The sequence below is a fragment of the Alternaria rosae genome (genome assembly GCF_020736505.1).
Source record: "Alternaria rosae strain MPI-PUGE-AT-0040 chromosome Unknown BKA58scaffold_4, whole genome shotgun sequence".
Classification (NCBI taxonomy): domain Eukaryota; kingdom Fungi; phylum Ascomycota; class Dothideomycetes; order Pleosporales; family Pleosporaceae; genus Alternaria; species Alternaria rosae.
This window is the reverse complement of record NW_025763573.1, coordinates 2964760-2983186: the sequence shown is the minus strand read 5'-3', so window position 1 is coordinate 2983186 and position 18427 is coordinate 2964760. Positions and strand designations below refer to the sequence as shown.

At 53.6% G+C, this 18427-nt stretch overlaps 9 protein-coding genes across 9 annotated transcripts; 3 read left to right on the top strand and 6 right to left on the bottom strand.

Annotated features, from left to right (window-relative positions):
- Positions 1–667: 667 nt before the first annotated feature.
- Positions 668–2730, bottom strand: BKA58DRAFT_164174 (uncharacterized protein). Its single transcript, XM_046165037.1, has one exon. It carries the CDS (start codon positions 2503–2505, stop codon positions 745–747), a length of 1761 nt encoding a protein of 586 aa, XP_046026863.1. The 5' UTR covers positions 2506–2730; the 3' UTR covers positions 668–744.
- BKA58DRAFT_164175 (ureidoglycolate hydrolase) lies at positions 2731–4147 on the bottom strand. The gene has a single exon (XM_046165038.1). The coding sequence runs from the start codon at positions 3916–3918 to the stop codon at positions 2956–2958; it is 963 nt and encodes a 320-aa protein (XP_046026862.1). The 5' UTR covers positions 3919–4147; the 3' UTR covers positions 2731–2955.
- A 518-nt stretch (positions 4148–4665) lies between these two features.
- Positions 4666–7193, top strand: BKA58DRAFT_164192 (eukaryotic translation initiation factor eIF2A-domain-containing protein). The gene is made up of 3 exons (XM_046165039.1): positions 4666–4777; positions 4829–4898; positions 4971–7193. The coding sequence occupies exons 1-3, from the start codon at positions 4753–4755 to the stop codon at positions 7003–7005; spliced, it is 2130 nt and encodes a 709-aa protein (XP_046026861.1). The 5' UTR covers positions 4666–4752; the 3' UTR covers positions 7006–7193.
- On the bottom strand, positions 7128–8110 carry BKA58DRAFT_164196 (uncharacterized protein). The gene is made up of 3 exons (XM_046165040.1): positions 7719–8110; positions 7385–7663; positions 7128–7330 (listed from the first exon to the last, which is right to left on the bottom strand). The coding sequence occupies exons 1-3, from the start codon at positions 7821–7823 to the stop codon at positions 7250–7252; spliced, it is 465 nt and encodes a 154-aa protein (XP_046026860.1). The 5' UTR covers positions 7824–8110; the 3' UTR covers positions 7128–7249.
- A 315-nt stretch (positions 8111–8425) lies between these two features.
- BKA58DRAFT_439350 (uracil-DNA glycosylase-like protein) lies at positions 8426–9452 on the top strand (the record flags this gene model as incomplete). The annotated part of the gene is made up of 3 exons (XM_046173682.1): positions 8426–8772; positions 8832–9291; positions 9342–9452. 3 exons carry the CDS (start codon positions 8426–8428, stop codon positions 9450–9452), a joined length of 918 nt encoding a protein of 305 aa, XP_046026859.1.
- Positions 9453–9476: 24 nt separating this feature from the next.
- Positions 9477–10691, bottom strand: BKA58DRAFT_164161 (ThuA-like domain-containing protein). Its single transcript, XM_046165036.1, has one exon. The coding sequence runs from the start codon at positions 10372–10374 to the stop codon at positions 9679–9681; it is 696 nt and encodes a 231-aa protein (XP_046026858.1). The 5' UTR covers positions 10375–10691; the 3' UTR covers positions 9477–9678.
- A 315-nt stretch (positions 10692–11006) lies between these two features.
- Positions 11007–12870, top strand: BKA58DRAFT_164115 (ribonuclease H-like domain-containing protein). The gene is made up of 6 exons (XM_046165035.1): positions 11007–11335; positions 11402–11595; positions 11644–11832; positions 11895–12086; positions 12149–12603; positions 12669–12870. The coding sequence occupies exons 1-6, from the start codon at positions 11095–11097 to the stop codon at positions 12712–12714; spliced, it is 1317 nt and encodes a 438-aa protein (XP_046026857.1). The 5' UTR covers positions 11007–11094; the 3' UTR covers positions 12715–12870.
- A 549-nt stretch (positions 12871–13419) lies between these two features.
- BKA58DRAFT_164106 (thiamine diphosphate-binding protein) lies at positions 13420–15814 on the bottom strand. The gene is made up of 3 exons (XM_046165034.1): positions 15491–15814; positions 15298–15433; positions 13420–15192 (listed from the first exon to the last, which is right to left on the bottom strand). Exons 1-3 carry the CDS (start codon positions 15542–15544, stop codon positions 13655–13657), a joined length of 1728 nt encoding a protein of 575 aa, XP_046026856.1. The 5' UTR covers positions 15545–15814; the 3' UTR covers positions 13420–13654.
- Positions 15815–15868: 54 nt separating this feature from the next.
- On the bottom strand, positions 15869–17626 carry BKA58DRAFT_164094 (putative 2-dehydropantoate 2-reductase family protein). The gene has a single exon (XM_046165033.1). It carries the CDS (start codon positions 17355–17357, stop codon positions 16113–16115), a length of 1245 nt encoding a protein of 414 aa, XP_046026855.1. The 5' UTR covers positions 17358–17626; the 3' UTR covers positions 15869–16112.
- Positions 17627–18427: the final 801 nt, after the last annotated feature.

Genomic DNA, 18427 nt, shown 5'->3' with positions numbered 1-18427 from the left:
GGCGGTCTCCCCTATGGACTCGTTGCCAAGCCTTACCAAGCTTCCGTTTATATTGCAGTCGTGGGCGCGATATGCGAGATAGCAAATGGTTGGTGTGGGAGCATCGTCTCCCTAAGAGACCTGTCTTAAAGAGGCAGTTACTGGTGAGGGTGGGGCTTGGCATGCGGCCCGGCCCCTGCACATTCCCTCCGAAACACTCCGCCCTACCTGCTGCGATCGCCACAACACCTGAATCACTTCGTATGGACGCGGACTTCGCGACCTAATCAGACGGACAAGATCTGTTAACAGTAGGTGGCAAGAGCTTTGCCCCCACTGCGTCATTTATCATGAACAGGTATGAGCGAGGTGTGTCCGCTCTTGTCTGCGAGAAGTACAGGTTGGTGAAATCTGGAGCAAGCACCGCATCTCTCACGCCCCCTTGAAACGATACCTTGCATGTTCGCAAAGCCTATACTTCTTGCGATATCGTATATGCATACAGTGATGTCTGTCTAGGTGATAAACGGATGATGTGCTGCGTGCTGCAAGGTAGTGCTTTGCCGCGCAATAGGTGGAAATGCCACGAATTAATTCAGGCACATGTATAGCACAGCTGCGGCATCCCTCCAGATCTCCTGGCTTCGCATTGAATCCGTTCGTTACTTACATGCGCGACTAATGTACACATCAAACCGTTCTTTGCTAACAACTACTCATTCCCAGCCACTGATTGCAATCTCCTAACCCGTACTCCAATAAAATTTACCGGCCCAGAGAGCCCTTCGTAGTCCTCATCCTTACTTCGGCATCTTTCAGCAGCCCACAATAGTCCTCCGGGCCATAGCTACTCACGCACTCCCTCGCACCTCCACCCTTCCTCCGCTCCTGCATACCCAGATCTCTTAGCAGCGTGTCAAGGTAAGGCATTGTATCAAAGACAAGATCGGGTAGCGTATGCCCGTAACTCATCGCGCCGCGGATGACGCAATACTGCGTGTTCCGATATGTCTCTTCAAGTGCCTTGGTGGATGAAGAGGGAAGGGACAGTGTACCGTCGAAATGGGCAGTGATCCAGAGACTCTGGATATATGCGCACGGGAAGGTAAAAAGACAATGGGCTGCACCTGCGAATGCAATGTCGCGTTTGTCCATGGCTTTTGGCGGGACTATGAAACGGTGTAGGCGGTATGGCTGGACGTTTGTAGAGGGCTGTTCAGCGTAGCGAAGGGAGGGATCGGGATGATGTATACGGCTCGTATCCCTCTCTTTTAGGTAAGGGTACTCAGTGTACAGGGTCTCTTCTGACCTCCTTATAAGCGCTGTTTCTTCGGACGTAAGTGCAAGTGTACTTGGTAAACCCAATTGCTTCTCCAGCTCTTGAGTTTCGAAGCGGAAGGTGTATCCCTTTTGCCAGCCTGTTGCACAAACGACTGCATCCGCCTCTAACACCTTCCCTGACTTGAGTACAACCTGTCGCTCTCCGTACAGACTTTCGATGTCGTCAACGATGACTTTGACTTTTCCTTCTTTGACCAAGTCGAAAAAGCTATCCGGGTAATTGTGAATCGATAGTGCATTGCCGACTTCGAAAGCTCCTCTCCAAGGCCGCAACTTCTTCGTCTCGGGGTGTTTATCCAAGCCATTCAGCGCAATCGCATCTTCCCCAAGTATGTTCCAGAAAGCACCCACTATCTTCCTGCCGAGCCACGTGCGATGGAAAAAGGAGCGTAGCCAGCCTTCGATGCCTGTCGTGGGCGCCCACGGACAAGGAGACATGAAGCCAAAGAAACGTGTATGTACCAATTTCTCCAGCCACAACCCCAACGGTGTGACGTGACTAGGCGTCATCCACACAGGTCCGTTGCCGTCAGGACGGATGAGTAAAGTCGCTGTAGCAGACGGCTGACTAGCACATGCGTACGCCACGTCCCACGCTGACTTTCCAGATCCCACGACGACGGTATGCTTGCTTGGTTTCGCAATGACTTCGTGATGTTCCGGGAAGTCTGCAGCATGGATGACCAATGATCTGAAATTCGTCGATGTTTGATAATCCGGTAATTGTGGCTTATTCGTGGTACCAACTGCGATGACCAATTTCTTCGCTCTGATCTGGGCACCCTTCTTGTTCATCGGGGTTGCCGCACAGTGCAAAACCCATCCTTCCCCATTTTCATCCCTCTCGATGACCTCGACAGCCATTCGCCCCCTAAAGAATTGCTCTACGTCGGCCCATTTCATGAATGCGCAGAGGTAGTCAAACATCTTCGCGGCGGGGATGTGTTCTCCCCTCTTCACCATGAACCTTTTTTCGTCCATGGGGAAATCGGGGTGTTCGTACATGCCCCACAGGTTGTTGGTACGAAGACCGGGAAACACACGATTCGGTGCCCATGGTCCGCCGATGGATGGTGCAGAGTCGAGAATGAGTATGTTGGCTGAAGGGTGCAGGCGGTGGTATGTGTGGGCAGTTGTGAGACCGTAGATGCCTGCACCTATGATCACGAGATCCGCTTCTTCCATTGTGCGGATGTGAGATACCACTCGGATGTTGGAGGAAGTTGTGATGAGTTATGTGAAGCTATATGAACGGAGCTCATGTATCGAGAGTAGAAGAAATCGTGGCAAGTACAGTGGATTTCATTCTTCCTATTGGTTCCGGCAGCGTGAGATGGAGCAACGGGAGGCCCTATGATTTCGATGCGGTAAAACAAGCGAGATCTGTATCATCCATGTCATCCCTGCAGTAACAGCTATCAGAGGTACGATTGCGATAACTGAAAAGCTTGTCGGAGTTAAGAATTTGTTGGAAACCCTAAGCCTGGCCATTCATATGTTAGAGACGTGTTCATGCTACAGTCGTTGTCTTCTCCGAAACCTCTGCATTCTCATCAACGCTTGCATTATAGTATAGTATCAGGTCAAAATCAGAGCAGGTAAGCCCATCGGGAGGGAGGGAATTGAGCAGGAGCATCATAGTTTAGCCTTCACAGAGCCAACCCCAGCCTTGACTTGCACAGCTCCAGCAGAATCGGTATCTACCATAACCACAACCCCCTCGGAAGCGGTTTGGTCTGGCTTCAGCACGATCTCCTGACAGTCTTCATTGCCGACTTCGTTCGCAAACTGTACGACCACAAAGTCGATCGGCCGGTCCCCAATCACAATCATCGGCGCATGCCATGTCCCAGCCCCGTATGTCACTGCTTGACTGCCGTTCGCAACAAAGGCTCGAAGATTTTTGAGGTCTGGCAAGCCAGGTCCCTTGGGTCGCGCTGACGGGTGCAGTCGTGAGAATTGGCTCTGGGTAGGCACAGTCTCGTTCGAATACGGGCTCGGCCTCGCGCGCGCGAAGATGTCCATGACACTCCTTTTCCGTTCGATGTGGGGTGTAGGATATGGCGGCGCTCTGCCTGTGTGCCTTCTTGACGCGCTTGCCGGCAGTGTTGGAGCCACTATGACAAGATACTGTGTATGCCTTTCCTGCTGCGACAAGCCCATTGGTATGAATGTCTGCGTGGTGAACGGATGTCTTTCGAGAATTGTAACGTCCAGTAGCTGCCTTTGGAAGTCCCCGCATCCTTCCTCATCCTCATCTAGGTCCAGGTCTCCCCACGAGCTGGGCATGCTCATGCTCGGCTCGTGTGGCCGGAGGTTCCGCGGCGAACAAACAAACATGTTCATTACTGCCTTGGCAGGTTTCTTGCTCGGCGCAAGGCTGTACAGATTCGACATGTGTGTGACATCGAGGTACTTGGTGGCCGAGCCCTGGTTGGCGGCGACGGCGTCCGGCGGTGGTACGCGTTGCGGGATGGGCAGCTTTGCGGACGGCGAAGTGGTCGGGTTCTCGATGACAGCACCGAACTGCGCGAAAGCAGTTGGAGTCAGAAGCTCCATTGGTATGCGAATCGAGGGGGTCGGCATCGAGGTCGGCATCTTTGCGGCACGGCGTCCAAAGGGACGTGGACGGAAGCTACGATGGGTCTGTGGAGTTGGGGGGAGCTTGGGAGCTTATGGCGCTACCGACGCGATAACGATAGACATGGAGTCCGCTGTTGGTATATCGCGAAGGAACAACTCTGCGCGACACCCGTGTAATGTACTCACGATATTCTAGGTATATGAACAGAGGAACGGGACCATAGACTGAAATTCAACCCCTGACACTTTTGAGAAGGAGCCGACGATACAGTCTCCGTTTGCGGCTCTGCTAGGGAAAGCTGGCCGCAGATCATTGAATCTCGAATCCTTCTGTGCAGGCAGCGCAAGATCGGTCTAGACTCAGTGGCGTCGATACAGCCGGGAAATGTGTTCAGCAGAGCAGTTTCGAGCGCCAATTAGTGCACAGCCGCTCCAATTCACTCTGCTGCTTCCATCATGTGCTGGCGAGGCTGATGTCACAGTCCCAACGCCAGCGGCCCGCATTTTCCCCGAGCACTAGCGCGCGTGCCCACGGATTTCTTTCTCGACGGCCTCCATCGCCTTCACTACGCTGTCACACGGTCACCCTTCAATTCCTTGACGCGTGTTCCTCCTTCCCTCCACGATCCACCCGTTGCCGCTGCGTGCGCCCAAAGTCTGCCCTTGGCCTATAAAGTCCCGGAACTACGTCACACTCGAATCCATACCCACACACCCGACGTGTTCCTGTCTTAGCCTTACTCATCGCCAACCCACAAATCCGAGCTCAGCAGTGAGCCAGACTTCGCGACCACCAGCACCTTGCCCCACGCCCACTTGTACAACTTCCTGTGACTTTTACTAGTTATCATGGCTGTTCCCACACAGTTGGCTTGTACGTTCACTCCGCACTGTCGGGGTTGAGACACACTAACAAGACTCGCAGACCGCTCCGCCAAGGGCATCGGGATCTTCAACGCTGCTCCAGTGTATGAGGCTCTTCCAGGATTCGTACGGTAAGTGTCTAGACTATACAACAAGTTCCCGCGTACATCGAGGTCCATTTCTGACACCAATGTGCGCAATAGACCAGAAGGCAACCTTCGCTGCTGCTGCTACTCGCCCGATAGCAAATACTTCGCATGGGCAACACCTGAACAAGTTTCGGTGATTGACGCCTCGGTCGGCAACGTCATTACTACACTCCCCACACCGAACGTTTACGAGCTCGGCTTCTCCCCACTCGGCACATATCTCATCACATGGCAGCGCCCATCCAAGGACGAAGACGGGAATGCGGCGAAGAACCTCCGGGTCTGGAAGACGCTCTCCGACGAAGCTGAAGATGACGGATCACGGGCAGTCATCGGCGAATACGTTCAGAAGAACCAGAGTGGCTGGAACCTGCAGTACACGTCCGACGAGAAGTACTGTGCGCGCGTTGTAACAAACGAGGTGCAGTTCTTCCAGTCGAGCGATTTGCGCAACCCTTGGAACAAGCTCCGCGTGGAGGGAGTGACCGACATGGCGCTCGCCCCAGGCAAGAACCATTCAGTTGCCGTTTTTGTTCCGGAGCGCAAGGGCATGCCCGCTGCTGTCAAGGTCTTCCAAGTCCCTCAATTCAGTCAGCCGGTATCCCAGAAGACTTTTTTCAAGGGCGACAAGGTCCAGCTGAAGTGGAACGATCTCGGTACCAGCTTGATTGTCCTAGCACAAACTGAAGTCGACAAGACGAACAAGAGCTACTACGGCGAGACCAACATGTACATTCTTAGTGCCAACGGCACCTTCGACTCGCGCATCCAGCTGGACAAGGAGGGTCCCATTCACGACGTCTCATGGTCGCCAAACTCGAAGGAGTTCGGTGTCACCTATGGCTACATGCCCGCAAAGACTACCATCTTCAATCAACGTGCGGTCGCACAACACAGTTTCGACCTAGGCCCACGCAACACTATCCTTTTCAGTCCCCACGGTCGCTTCGTCATCGTCGCCGGTTTTGGTAATCTAGCTGGAGACATGGACATCTACGATCTTGAGAAGAACTTCGCCAAGGTCTGCCACGTCAAGACCTCCAACTCGACCTACTGCGCGTGGAGCCCGGACGGGCAACATATTCTCACGGCAACTACTAGCCCGCGTCTTCGTGTTGACAACGGTGTTCGCATCTACCACGTCAGCGGGGGTCTCATGTACAACGAGGACATGGCCGAACTCTACCACGTCGTTTGGCGCCCTCAGCCGACCTCGATGTACCCTCTGACCGACCCCTTGACCAACGTACCGGCACCGCATCCGTCTGCGCTTGCCTACCTCAGCACCCAGAAGACACCGTCCAAGCCTGCAGGTGCCTACCGTCCCCCCGGAGCGCGCGGAACCGCTACACCGCTACACTTTAAGCGTGAAGATGAAGGAGGCGCAGCCTATGCCAACACCGGTATCTCTTCCACGAACGTTGGCTTCGCCAATGGATTTGGCAAGCCGCGCCGCCGTGAGGTACCAGGAGCGGAAGCTGCTGAGACCCTTCCACCTGGGGCTGCTCCCGGGGGCGGTGTTAGTCTTACCGGCGCTCAAGATGGCGATGGAGAGCTCTCGAAGGCGGCTTTGAAGAACAAGAAGAAGCGAGAGGCCAAGAAGGCTCGCGAGGCCGCTGACAAGGCTGCTGGACTCGGCGCCGACGGTGCCAATGCACCCAACGGTGCTGGCCGTAGCCCGGAACGTCGCCAGCGCAGTCGCAGCAAGAGCGGATATGAGCAGCAAGGACGAAGCGCCAGCCAGCACCGCAACTTTGGCAACAGCCCAAACCGTCAAGCCCGTCAGGACGGAAACCAGCGCCAGAACCCTGCGCAGCAGCGTCAGCAAGCTCCAGCTCAGGCCCAGGCCCCTCCTCCGATTCAGACCGAGAGCCAGGGTCCTCCCCCTGACCTCACCGTCACCAGCCCTGGTGATGGCGGCAACCCTCAGGACAAGAAGATCAGAGGTTTGCTGAAGAAGATGCGCGCCATCGACGAGCTGAAGATGCGTCAAGCCGGCGGAGAGAAGCTAGAGGACACCCAGGTCAAGAAAATTAGCACCGAGAAGCAGATCAAGAAGGAACTAGACGCCTTGGGCTATAGCGGTTAGAAAACACTGTAGATGCATGTGAGTCCCTCGAGACCTAAGCATCACAACATGTAGTACGTTACGAGATGAACAAGTGAGTCATGTATTGTTCTCGGCATTCATTCATGGTCTCGTGATTAGGCTTATGGCCCTGCATGACAGCACCCTAATGTCCAGAACACCTCTCTCCAGGTTGGGCCGTCATTCATGGATATATGATGGAGGTTGGACTGAAGGATCGATAGGCACATCATACATGCTGCTTCTAGTGCGAGGCATGTCCGCCCTGTGTACCCAGCTCGGAAGCAAGCTCACTGCCCTTCTTGAACGTGCCGTCAGGGTTGCGCTACGTGGAATATGTCAGCCACGAACTCATCGATCGTACTTTGGATTAACTTACGCCGCTCTCGCTGCTGGAAGTCTGCGCACCGGAGTCGTTGGTGGAAGAACCGTGGGAAGCGTGACCGCCCTGAGCACCAAGCTTGCTGGCGACCTCTGAACCTTTGGTGAAGGTGCCATCTGGGTTACGGCCTGGCTCGCTGCTGTTGGATGTAGAGTCTGTAGCACCGTGGGAAGCATGACCACCTTGGGCGCCTAGCTCCTTTGCGAGGTCTGAGCCCTGAGTGAAGGTACCGTCAGCGTTACGGTCAGCGTTGCCGCTGCTGCCAGTGGATGTGGACTTGAGGAAAGGTTAGTCACTACACATTAGAGTGAGGATATCTAATGGAGCTTACGTCGCTGTTGCCAGAGCCGTGAGAGGCATGGCCGCCCTTTGCAGCAATCTCACTAAGCTTGTCCTTAGGGAGGTTGGCGAAATTGGAAGGGTTGGAAGAAGCCATTGTTGATGATTGTATTTGACAGAGGTCTGATTGAGAGTTCTAACTTGAGAAGATGGGCAGGATTGGTTATGGAATGGGTGGAGAAGCAAAAGACGAAGTAGGTCTGTTTATATCCCTCTCACCTGCGCGCGCTCCTGTTTGCTTCCCCTAGGCAACACGTCACAAATGCGGGCAGCACGCCTGCAGGTGAGCCTGTATCAGGCTTCAGTCTCCACCTCGAGGCATGTTAGTGTCGATCAAACGTCCGCTCACGTCTGATTTGCCAAAACAACGGTCATCTTGATGAGGAAGCCACTGCAGCCTGCTTGCATCCTTGTGCCATGTTGTGGACTGTGTCAGGGCTGGGTGTGATGTCATGTCACGTGGTCCAGACGCGTCGCGCGTACTCACGTGTTGCTGCTCCACGCGGCGGCCAATCAACGTGCTCGGGGGGAATGACAGGTCGTGTCCGCCGTCACGTCCCGGCGCGAATCTCTGGGGCTGGGAGCATGCTTGCAATCATCGCGATACTCTTAAGACTCGTCATACTTTCCCTGCTATTCTCTTCGTTGCCCTACGCTGCCCCATTGACCCCATATTCTACATCGATTGACAGTGCCACCATGAGCCTAAAGCGTAAGGCAGCAGCAGCGGCTACGGACGCGTCCAAAAAGCCCAAGCAGAATGGCAGCATCACCGCCTTCTTTGGCGCCCCGAAGCCCAATCCCAATGCACCACCCAAGCAATCTGCTGCAGCCGCAAAGTTCGATCGAGATGCATGGGTCGCCAAACTCACAGACGAGCAGAAAGAGCTGCTACAACTGGAGCTCGACACCCTACATGAGAGCTGGCTGCCGCATGTCAAGGATGTGCTGCTGACTCCACAATTCCTCGAGTTGAAGAGGTTCCTGAAGAAGGAGCTGGACAGCGGGAAGACTGTTTACCCGCCGATGAAGGATGTGTACTCGTGGTACGATCTCCCCCATCTTCCGGGTGCAAGCCTGAGTGATGAAGACTAACACTGGTCAGGTCGCGGCATACACCCCTCAACACCGTCAAGGTCGTCATCACAGGCCAAGATCCATACCACGGTCCCAACCAGGCCCACGGACTCTGCTTCTCCATCCGTCCACCGAACCCTGCGCCTCCTTCGCTCATGAACATCTACAAAGCCCTCGAGAAGGAGTACCCAGACTACAAGCGACCCCCGAACAAGGGTGGTCTTCTGACACCTTGGGCTGATCGTGGTGTTCTGCTCATCAACACCTGCTTGACCGTCCGTCGCGGCGAAGCAAACTCACACTCGGGCAAGGGTTGGGAGCTGCTCATGCAGAAGGTCATTGATACTGTGGCCAAGGTACGGACAAATGGTGTCGTATTTCTGGCCTGGGGCAGTCCGGCGCAGCAGAGGACAAAAGGCATTCCGGTTGACAAGCATCTTGTGCTGAAGAGCGTACATCCTAGCCCGCTGAGTGCGGCGAGAGGCTTCGTAAGTATCGCAATACGCTATGGAGTAGGTCAAGTGCTAACGACGTGTAGTTCGATAACGGTCATTTCAGGAAGTGTAACGAATGGTTGGAGCAGCGTTATGGCAAAGATGGTGGCATTAATTGGGACCTGAACGTTGATGCTGAGAAGACTGAGCTGTAGTCATCTACTGCTCCGGTCGAACCTTTCGGAGTCTTGGATCAGGCGTGCGGCGTTATTTGATTGTATCTGCGATGGCGTGCATCTCGATATTGGGTCCACGATGTTCATTCGCGTTGACTCCGCCATCAGACTCAAAGCGATGGACCAAGGACGGGAATGACGCCAAGTCAACGATAAAGATGGCAACCATCTCAGATGACAATGTTTCAATTCACATACTCTCACTTTAAACCTCTGTTCGCCTTGTTACCCACAGCAGCCCTCTCTTGACCTGTCCAATAAACCAAGGATCCTCGTACGCTTGATCGAAATGACCTAAAGCCGTGAAGAATATCCTGCCACCCTCGAACTCCTGACACCATGCCAAAGGGTGATCATCCCCATGTTTGCCTCCTTGAAACGTCTTCGGATCACCTCTCAGTAAGATCTGGAGGTTTTTGTTCGCCCTCGGATGAGCGTGGAAGTTATACCATTCATCCTTCCAGCCCTCACGCCCGCCACAGCAATTCATGATCTGGTGTTTCTGGCCGGACTCTTCGGGAACGATGGTACCGGGTTCAGGGTCGGGATGCATGTCGAAACTTGCTCCGATCAGTTTCGTGTAGTATTCGTTCCCTTGCATAGCTGCAGCTGCGCCGTGAATAGCTACGATACCGCCGCCATTCTTCACCCAGGTTCTCAAAGCTTCTAATTCGGATGGGGTGAAGATGTCGTCGCCGATGTTTTGCAGGAGGACGATGACTTGATATTGCGCGAGAGAAGACGAAGTGAACAGCGAGGCGTCTTCAGTAGCTGTGACTTTAAAGAGGTTCGTATCGCTGGCTAACTTTTGGAACATGCGGATACCAGCTGGGATAGAGTCATGACGGTAGCCTGTGGTCTTGCTGAAGACGAGGACGTTGAATGCTGTGGTGTTGGCCATGTTCGCGCACTGTCCGGATGATTGTGCGGTGAGGCTTCCAACACTTGTGCTTGACTTTGGAAGAGATATCGTTGTATAGCGCTACCGAGGGTATATGATTTATACAACATCAACTGAATTAGGCTGAGTTACCATCTACCGGCGGCACATGACGTCATGCATACCAGCACGGGTTGAAGACTACAATGAGTAGCTGGATCCAGCTGTCTAGCGGAGACCCTACGTGCAGTGCTGAGATGAAATACGGCGCAGTAGCTAACATCTCGTATAATGAATAGAGTGCGCCTTTGACTCAGACTGGGGATCTAAAGGCTATGACACACAAAAAGCACAAACTTACAATCTTGCTGGAGAAGGCACCTCTCAACTGGCGGCGATGTTGGAAGACGCGACACGTACCCTTGTCGACGCGCCATCCCGGTTCCGCTTCCCCCACTTTTCCATCATGTATACTCCTCGCGACATCACCAGCGTTGTCACCACTCCTGTCTTCCATTCCTTACAGGACTCGCAGGACTCGCAGGCAATATATTCCAAACATTGATGATTACATTGCATGTCACTTAGACCGTAGCAGTAGAGGAAAGCGTTAGGTTCATCTGAGCAGACAAACACCGCATCCTAGCATCGAAACCTGGAATACTCACATCTCAGCACCCTGCACATCAGACTGAGTCAAACACTTTCACGAGAAGCCAATTCCTAGTTTTGTCTTAGATCATGGTAACCGGAGCAATAAAACCAACCCATTCCGGCGATGTCGTCCCATATCCCCCTCCACCCGAAGCATGCGAGGGCCAAGCACCTTCAATACTCGAAATACCGCCCGGGGATTACTACATCCGAGAGTTTCTAAGTCTGATAGAACCCACACATGCTCTGCGGAAGCATGGCTACAGCTTTGCACAGTTGACAGACGAGGACATTCACCAAAAACGAAGATGCAGTAAATGCAATCAAAGTAAGTGCATTCTCAGTGCTTGGAATGTCCACATTGATTCTAAGAGCATTGCTAAACTCCCGGTAGCTATCCAACAGCTCAGTAAGGGTCTGCAACAGGCCATAACGCACCGTAGCCAACAGCTTCTCTCACATCCACCGGACACGCCCTACAAGACATTGCCAAGTATGATCATACCATACGAGAACGGCAGCTCTGGTATTCAGTATTGCACAATAGAATGCCACTACCACTCAGCGCCAGTCGACCGCGCGACAAAGGTGAGCGCAGTCTGACCCTTCTTTGCCTAACCCAACTAATCTTGTTAGTGCTGGTTGTGTTGCGGAAAGCACGTCTCGGAGGCCAAGCCGTGTAGGAGTTCCGACAAGCACGGGATACGTGAATATCGACCAGGTGAGCTCGAACGGCTACATCAAATCCAACCAACTCCACCTTTTCGTCATTGGGATTCGGACCGCAGGATGAACGCGAAATTTGCCGTAGCAATTGATTGCGAGGTCAGTTCTAGCGCTATAGAATACAGGTGAGACCTACTGACTTTTCACGTCCACCTCTACAGATGGGAACAGCCAGGAGTGGAGACTCTGAGCTCATTCGCCTAAGCGCCATCGATTACTTAACCGGTGAAGTGCTCATTAACAACCTTGTCAAGCCTGATCAACCAATGCAACATCTCAACACAAAGTGGTCGGGCGTTACTTGGGATCAAATGAACGAAGCTGTAAGAGAGAAGACCACGCTGAAGGGGAAGGCAAGTCACTTCCGTGTACAAGCTGACATGAGACATGTACTGACTTTGTACACCAATTGTAGACTGGGGCGAGAAAACTGTTGTGGAAATTTGTCGGACCAGACACTATTCTCGTCGGACACAGCGTTCATAATGACCTCAAAGCACTGAAGTGGCTACACACAAAGGTTGTAGACTCCTATGTCGTAGAGCATAAGATGATTCAGGAGAAGAAGGCAGCCGAGGCCAGAGAAAAGGAAATTGCCGAAGCGGCGGCAAGAAGGGGTGAGGAACGCCTTCTAGAGACCACAGGACTAGCGACGAGTAGCATGCCCACCTCAGTGGCCGACGCGCAAACAATGGGCGACTCAATCAACCCCACTGAGGGTGAGCCCAAGAAGAAGAAGAAAAAAGGCACAGGTGATCTGGCGTTGAAGACACTGCTGAAGAAATACCTGGACACGGACATCCAGACCAGAGGCAATCAAGGTCATGATAGCTTGGAAGATGCAACTGCGGCGCGGGATCTAGTTCATTGGTAAGTTTTTGGCTGTACGAAGTGCATATGAAACAAATACTGACTTCGTACCTCTACCTCTGCAGGATGGTTATGCGTCGGCTCCAGGAGAAGTATGGCGTATTGATGTAGCGGTGGTTGTGTATTACACTGCGTGAACGTAATGTCAAAGCCATGGCGATGGACGTGGCCATACTAAGACAAGCAATGAGCCGAAAGCTCCAAACTGCCCCTGAATCTTTCTCAAAGTCAAGAGAAGATTGCACGGTGACGCGTTGCGATGAGTGGCGCCTCCTCACCGCGAGTGATAACGGACTAGCGTCAACACATAAGAAACGCTCACCTCAAATTCTTTTCAGAGCGCCACGTCCTACACACCCTGCTCTGAAAAAATTCTCTCATCATCTGCCTTTAATTCATTCTCCCATTGCACACCTTCCACGATGGCTCCCGCAAACGAGACCCCCGCGCCGCTGTCACAAGCTGAAGAGGACGCGGGGTTTGAAGCGATGCTGGAGAAGGCGAAGAAGCTCCCCCCGGGCATGTTTGAACAGCTCAAGGAGCAAGAGCGCAAGATGCGCGAAACTGCCGTCGCTGATCTAGAAGTGGCGCGCTACTTTGGGAGCTTTTGCCGCTCGTACTTGAGCAGCGAAGCGAGTTCGGCGAGGCCGGATACCAAATTGGAAGAGGAAGAGGAGAGCAAGAAGAAAGAGGAAGAGAAGGAAGAAGAGGAGGGTAAGGCGAAGGTCGAGGGGGAGAAGAGGAATGTAGACGAAGACAACTTCCCGCTTGATAAAAATTCACTTGACTAAAATTTTGCCATCTCTGGACATGATAAACTAACAAATTAGTAGCTGAGGTGTTATAGCTACTGCCTGATCTTGAGGACAGATAGGAATCGAAGTTCCCGAATAGAACATGGAATATCGGTGAACACAAGACTTATCTGAGAAGAGTCGTATTGTCATCATTTATGTGAAGAGAAGAGAATTCGTCGTACGTAGAACCATACCCTATTACCTACGCTTCCTCGATACACCCTCCACTACCTGCCCTTTCTTCCAGCCATGGTCTACTCCGCACTAGCATTCGTCTTGGCCGCCGCCGCAGCAACTGCCTTTAGCGCCGCTGGGGCATCATCCCACGGCATCACCAACTCCACGAAGCGCATCTTCTGCGTCTCGCCACTGCTGAACTCTTCGTCTTGGAACAGCTTCTCAACCTCCTCCTTCGTCTCCACTCGGTATGTGAGTACACTGCCTTCTTCAGCGCCGAAGACGCGGGGAATGTCCTTGTACTTCCATTCCTGGACGTCGTTGTAGGGATCTTCCCATCCGTGAATGAGTCGCTCGATTGTGTAGCCCTTGTTGCAAATGACGAAGATGATGGGAGCCAGCTTGTTGCGGATCATAGTGGAGACTTCTTGAGCGGTAAGCTGGAAGGAACCGTCACCCGTGAAGAGAATAGTGCGCTTGATGTTGGATTCTTTGGCTGCGAGAGCAGCGCCTTGGCATGAGCCAGTCGCGTAACCGATGGAGCCCCAGAGAACTTGCGAGATGGCGTTGACGCCTGCTGGGAAGCGGGTTTCCCAGACGCCAAAGTTGGAGGTACCAGTCTCGGTGATGAGGACATCGTCCTTCTTCAGCCACTGACCAAGCTTTGGCCAGAACCAGGCGTGTTTGATGGTTGGCTCCGTCGATGCAGTCTCCTTGTCTGGGATGTTGTTGTTCGGGTTAGGTCCGGATTCGATGTTCAGCTTTCCAAGCTTGGCTGTGACTTTGGAAAGAACGCCGTTCATTCTAACACCAGGGTATTCTGAGTATCGTACTTTGCATCCGTAGCTGTGTAGGTCGATAGTCGTGAGCTGTGACATGCGGATGGTGAAGCCTGCAGTGTTAAAATCGGACTTGATAGCACCGATGCTGAGAACAAGATCAGATGACTCAACGCGTTCGCGTACACCAGCATTTGACCCATCTCCAGCGTAAACACCACCATAGTTTGGCAGAGTCTCATCCACCGCACCCTTTCCCATTGGGGCCACGAAGGTAGGGATGCCAGATTTCCTGATCAGCTCGTGAGTCTCCTTCAGTGCTCGGTGACGGATAGCGCATGCATCCACAAGGATGACGGGGTTCTTCGCCGCATGCAGATACTTCAGTACCACGTCTACGACGTAGTCTTCCGCCTCTTGGTCATTTTGCGGGTATTCCAAATCAAGCGGAGTGTTGAGACGATCACCGTCGACCTTCTTGGTTACCATGTCGCTAGGTAAGGAGATGTAGACAGGCCTCGACTTGAGGTAACATTCCCGAATGGCGTTGTCGATCAGCATAGCGGCTTCGTGCTGGCTGTTGAGCATCGAAACAGCACATGAGATCTCCTTGGACATGCGCGAGAAGACCGTGAAGTCGCCATTTCCAAGAGTGTGGTGCAGCAGCGCCCCGTTCCTCTGGGATACAGTTGATGGGTAGCCGACGATATGGACGACTGGGACGTATTCCGAGTAGGCTCCGGCGATGGCATTGACAGCAGACAATTCGCCCACACCGAACGTGGTTACCAATGCAGAAATGCCCTTGACTCTTGCATAACCATCTGCGGCGTAACCTGTAAGGATCATCAGCACCTATAGCATGAGACGGACGGATCGACTTCGGTCGCTCCCGCAAGCGAGCCGCTGATAGCCCGAACGCAAAGACAAGCTCCACATACCAGCATTCAGCTCATTGCAGTTGCCGACCCATTTCAAGCCGACTTTTGGGATGTAGTCGAGTGCGACAAGGTTGTAGTCTCCTGGAACGCCATGGACGGACTCAACGCCGACTTGTTGTAGTCTTCGGAAGAGGTACTGTGATCCTGTCAGCAGCTAGCGCTCTTTCACACGCGTGTACAGCCCATGACTTACCTCTGCAACGTCAATTGGGTTTTTGATGTCCTGCGAACGTAGATCCTGCGCCATTATGCCAAGCTGTCAGAGATACGAAGCTTTGGATGCTAAGAAAGTAGTTTGTTTGGTGTGGTTGTGGCAGGCTGTTGGGCGCAGCTACCTTTAAGGGTCCCCGAAGTTTACAGCAATGAGGTCATGTCCGGTCTTTACCGGCCAGCGCCATTGTTGGGCCTGTCTCGTGCGAGTGCATCGGGTGCATGTGGGATGCTGCACCATAGTAACGCGACGCGCAGCATCACGCTGTTTGTCAGCCCAGGTGGCGTGAGCTACTAAGTCTGCGGCGTGGTACTGCTACCGAATGCGTGCACTCGGAGCTCGAAGTCTCCTTGACGTTGACGAAATTCTTCGCAACACCACCAATCCACAATGGAACTGTCTAGCATCAAACACGCGATCGATATGAGTGAAGAAGTCGAGACATCTGAAAGTGGGGCGCATCCTTAGCTTCGTGGGAGTTCCATGGTAGCAGAACCACTTTGCCAACACGTTCTTAGTAACTATGCATCATCACCTGCGTGGCAGCAAAATGCGAAAACTGGTCAATGTCAAAGCTTTTCTAAGCACGCAACGGACTGTCACATCACGACCTTGTCTCTCGCAGTCTGTCTTTCGTCATCGCCTGTACCCTTTCTACCAACTCATCGTTCAGCGGCGTTCTCGCGCCCACTTCTCTTCCGCGCCTTGCCCAGTACCCATTGATATATCTAATCTCCGTCTCTCTCCTATGCCTCATATCCCATACCATGCTCACAGTCGTCGCTCTGTTCTTCTCGATTATATCCATAACAGTAGCGTGCAGGGCTTTCGCTGAAAACCTTTCCTTCACTCCTTCTACGCCCTGTAGTTCAGGTAAAGCGAGGATGACAGACGAGATCTCTTGCATGAGCCTCTTGTTGGTTTCTGGGATGCTTAGGATGTATGCGGTCACGGCATCTTCGAGTGCGCAGATAGGGTTGCTAAGAGCGTTACAGGCAAGCTTTTCTAGTTGTATCTGGAGTATGGTGGGCCATGGGTAAGCCCGACAGTTCAGGCGAGGTGCAAGAGGTAGGATTTCCAAGAGAGGGGAAGGTGTTTGTGATATATCGCCGTCTTCTCGCGGGACGGGGCCTACCGATGTTGCTGCAGGCCCTGTGTGGGTGACATTAAAGGGCCCATTCAAAGTGATACCATGCGAGATCACACCCGTAATGTAGTTTGGTCGCGTGTGAGGATCAGGCCACAAGAACATATTTGCGTCTTCTATCATGCCTGCTCCGTTCTGCAGGAATGTAACGTTTGACGTGCGCGAGAGTCGAGGTAGAAGAGGTTGGAGGGCTGCCACAGTCTGCGTAGACTTGACGCATACGATAAGATCGTTGATAATTTCGTCAGTTGGGGGTCCTGGTAGCTGTAGCGCCTCAGCATTCCCAACTATGCGCAACTCCTGCACCGTGTGCCATTCTTTTCCGTTCAATACTTCCACGCCATATCCCGTTTGAGCGATCTGTTGGCCCTCGCGCGTCTGCAATAGAAGCCTCTTCCGGGTTCGTAGGTACTCATTCATAAGAGAAGAACGATGTAGCAGTAGGTTTACCGCTGGCCTTGCGGGTATATCGGCAAGCGAGTGAGCTGTGAAAGTGCCTATGCTTCCCAGACCGAGGACATGGATGCGCGGGGAGGCTCTCGTGCTTGATATGCTGCGATGGTGTCCAGGCTCCTCGGAAGCCAACCGCCAGCTTCTGAAGGTGCCTGCTGGGAAATGGCAAGCTTCACGACGCCGGGATTGAAGAACGTGCCCCGCTCGAGGCACCCCTATGGCAGAGTTTAGACGCTGACAAATTGCCATCTTGACCCGCGTCGAGAATTGGAGATTTTCAGGAGGACGGCTCCTGCTTTTGATGATGGTCGTGCTCCTGGTGGGTGTACATGTTGCGCTTTACGGCCTACGTTAGGAGGCTGACCCTGCTTTCTAGCCGCTGCCCCACCACAGCCTAGCAGAAGGGGACACGGAAAACGAAGAGAGGTGTCTACATGATTGAGCGGTGTAGTCCCGTTGGGTAAGTTTGACGGAGATGGCAAAAGGAGCTGAAGTTTGAAATTAGTGCTGTGTTGATACGAGGGAGCTATTAGGATGTCTACCTAGGAACGCGAATGGTCGTACGGACGCGCCGATGGCATGTTCCGCCCAGTTCCTGACTAACGGCAGATGATAGCTTCAGCCCTGACGCACCGCACCGCAACCGCGGCCTCGGCTGGTGCTCATCGCGAGGCGGTAGCCGTGGTTCGTTCTCTTGGGTGTGGCTGTCAGGAGTGCACCGCCACGTGCTCGTGTGACTTGAAACATGGTCGACGGTGTCTCTCCGGAGCCCTACGTAATGATCCATGCGCATTGAAAGTTACTGCAGCGTGGAGGGCGGGTCGAGAGCGCGCAACGGCTGACAGCGTCAGAGTGCTGGGCGCCTCGAACAAATCATGTTGCAAGCTTCACCTGTGGCCCGTGCCTCTCACGACGGCCAGCCCTCAGGCAGCTGTCGACGGCGGCGCATTCGGTCGCTCAGTCGCTCAGTCGCTGCGTGCCCCTCGTCGCCGCTGTTGTCGTGCCGTCGTGTCTTCTGACGCTGCAATCTCCCGCCAGGCCCTGCATCTGCCGGCGCTGTGGTGCCCATCTTTGTTGCGACGGCCAAGCGCATCCGCCCTCCTCGAAGCGCCCACGTCGACGCAAGCGCAGGCGCCGCGTTCCTGACCTCGATTCACTGCTCCAGCGTTCACCCCCCCGTTCGTGCCAACGGCTCCGCGATTCGTAGCTCGTATTGCGCTGTCCGCTAGGCTCTGAGACCCACCGGTTCCGTCAAAGGAGCCCAAGGAGCCTCTGGACGACGTTACCGCGGCAGCGTCATGTCGTGATGTGACGGCCTC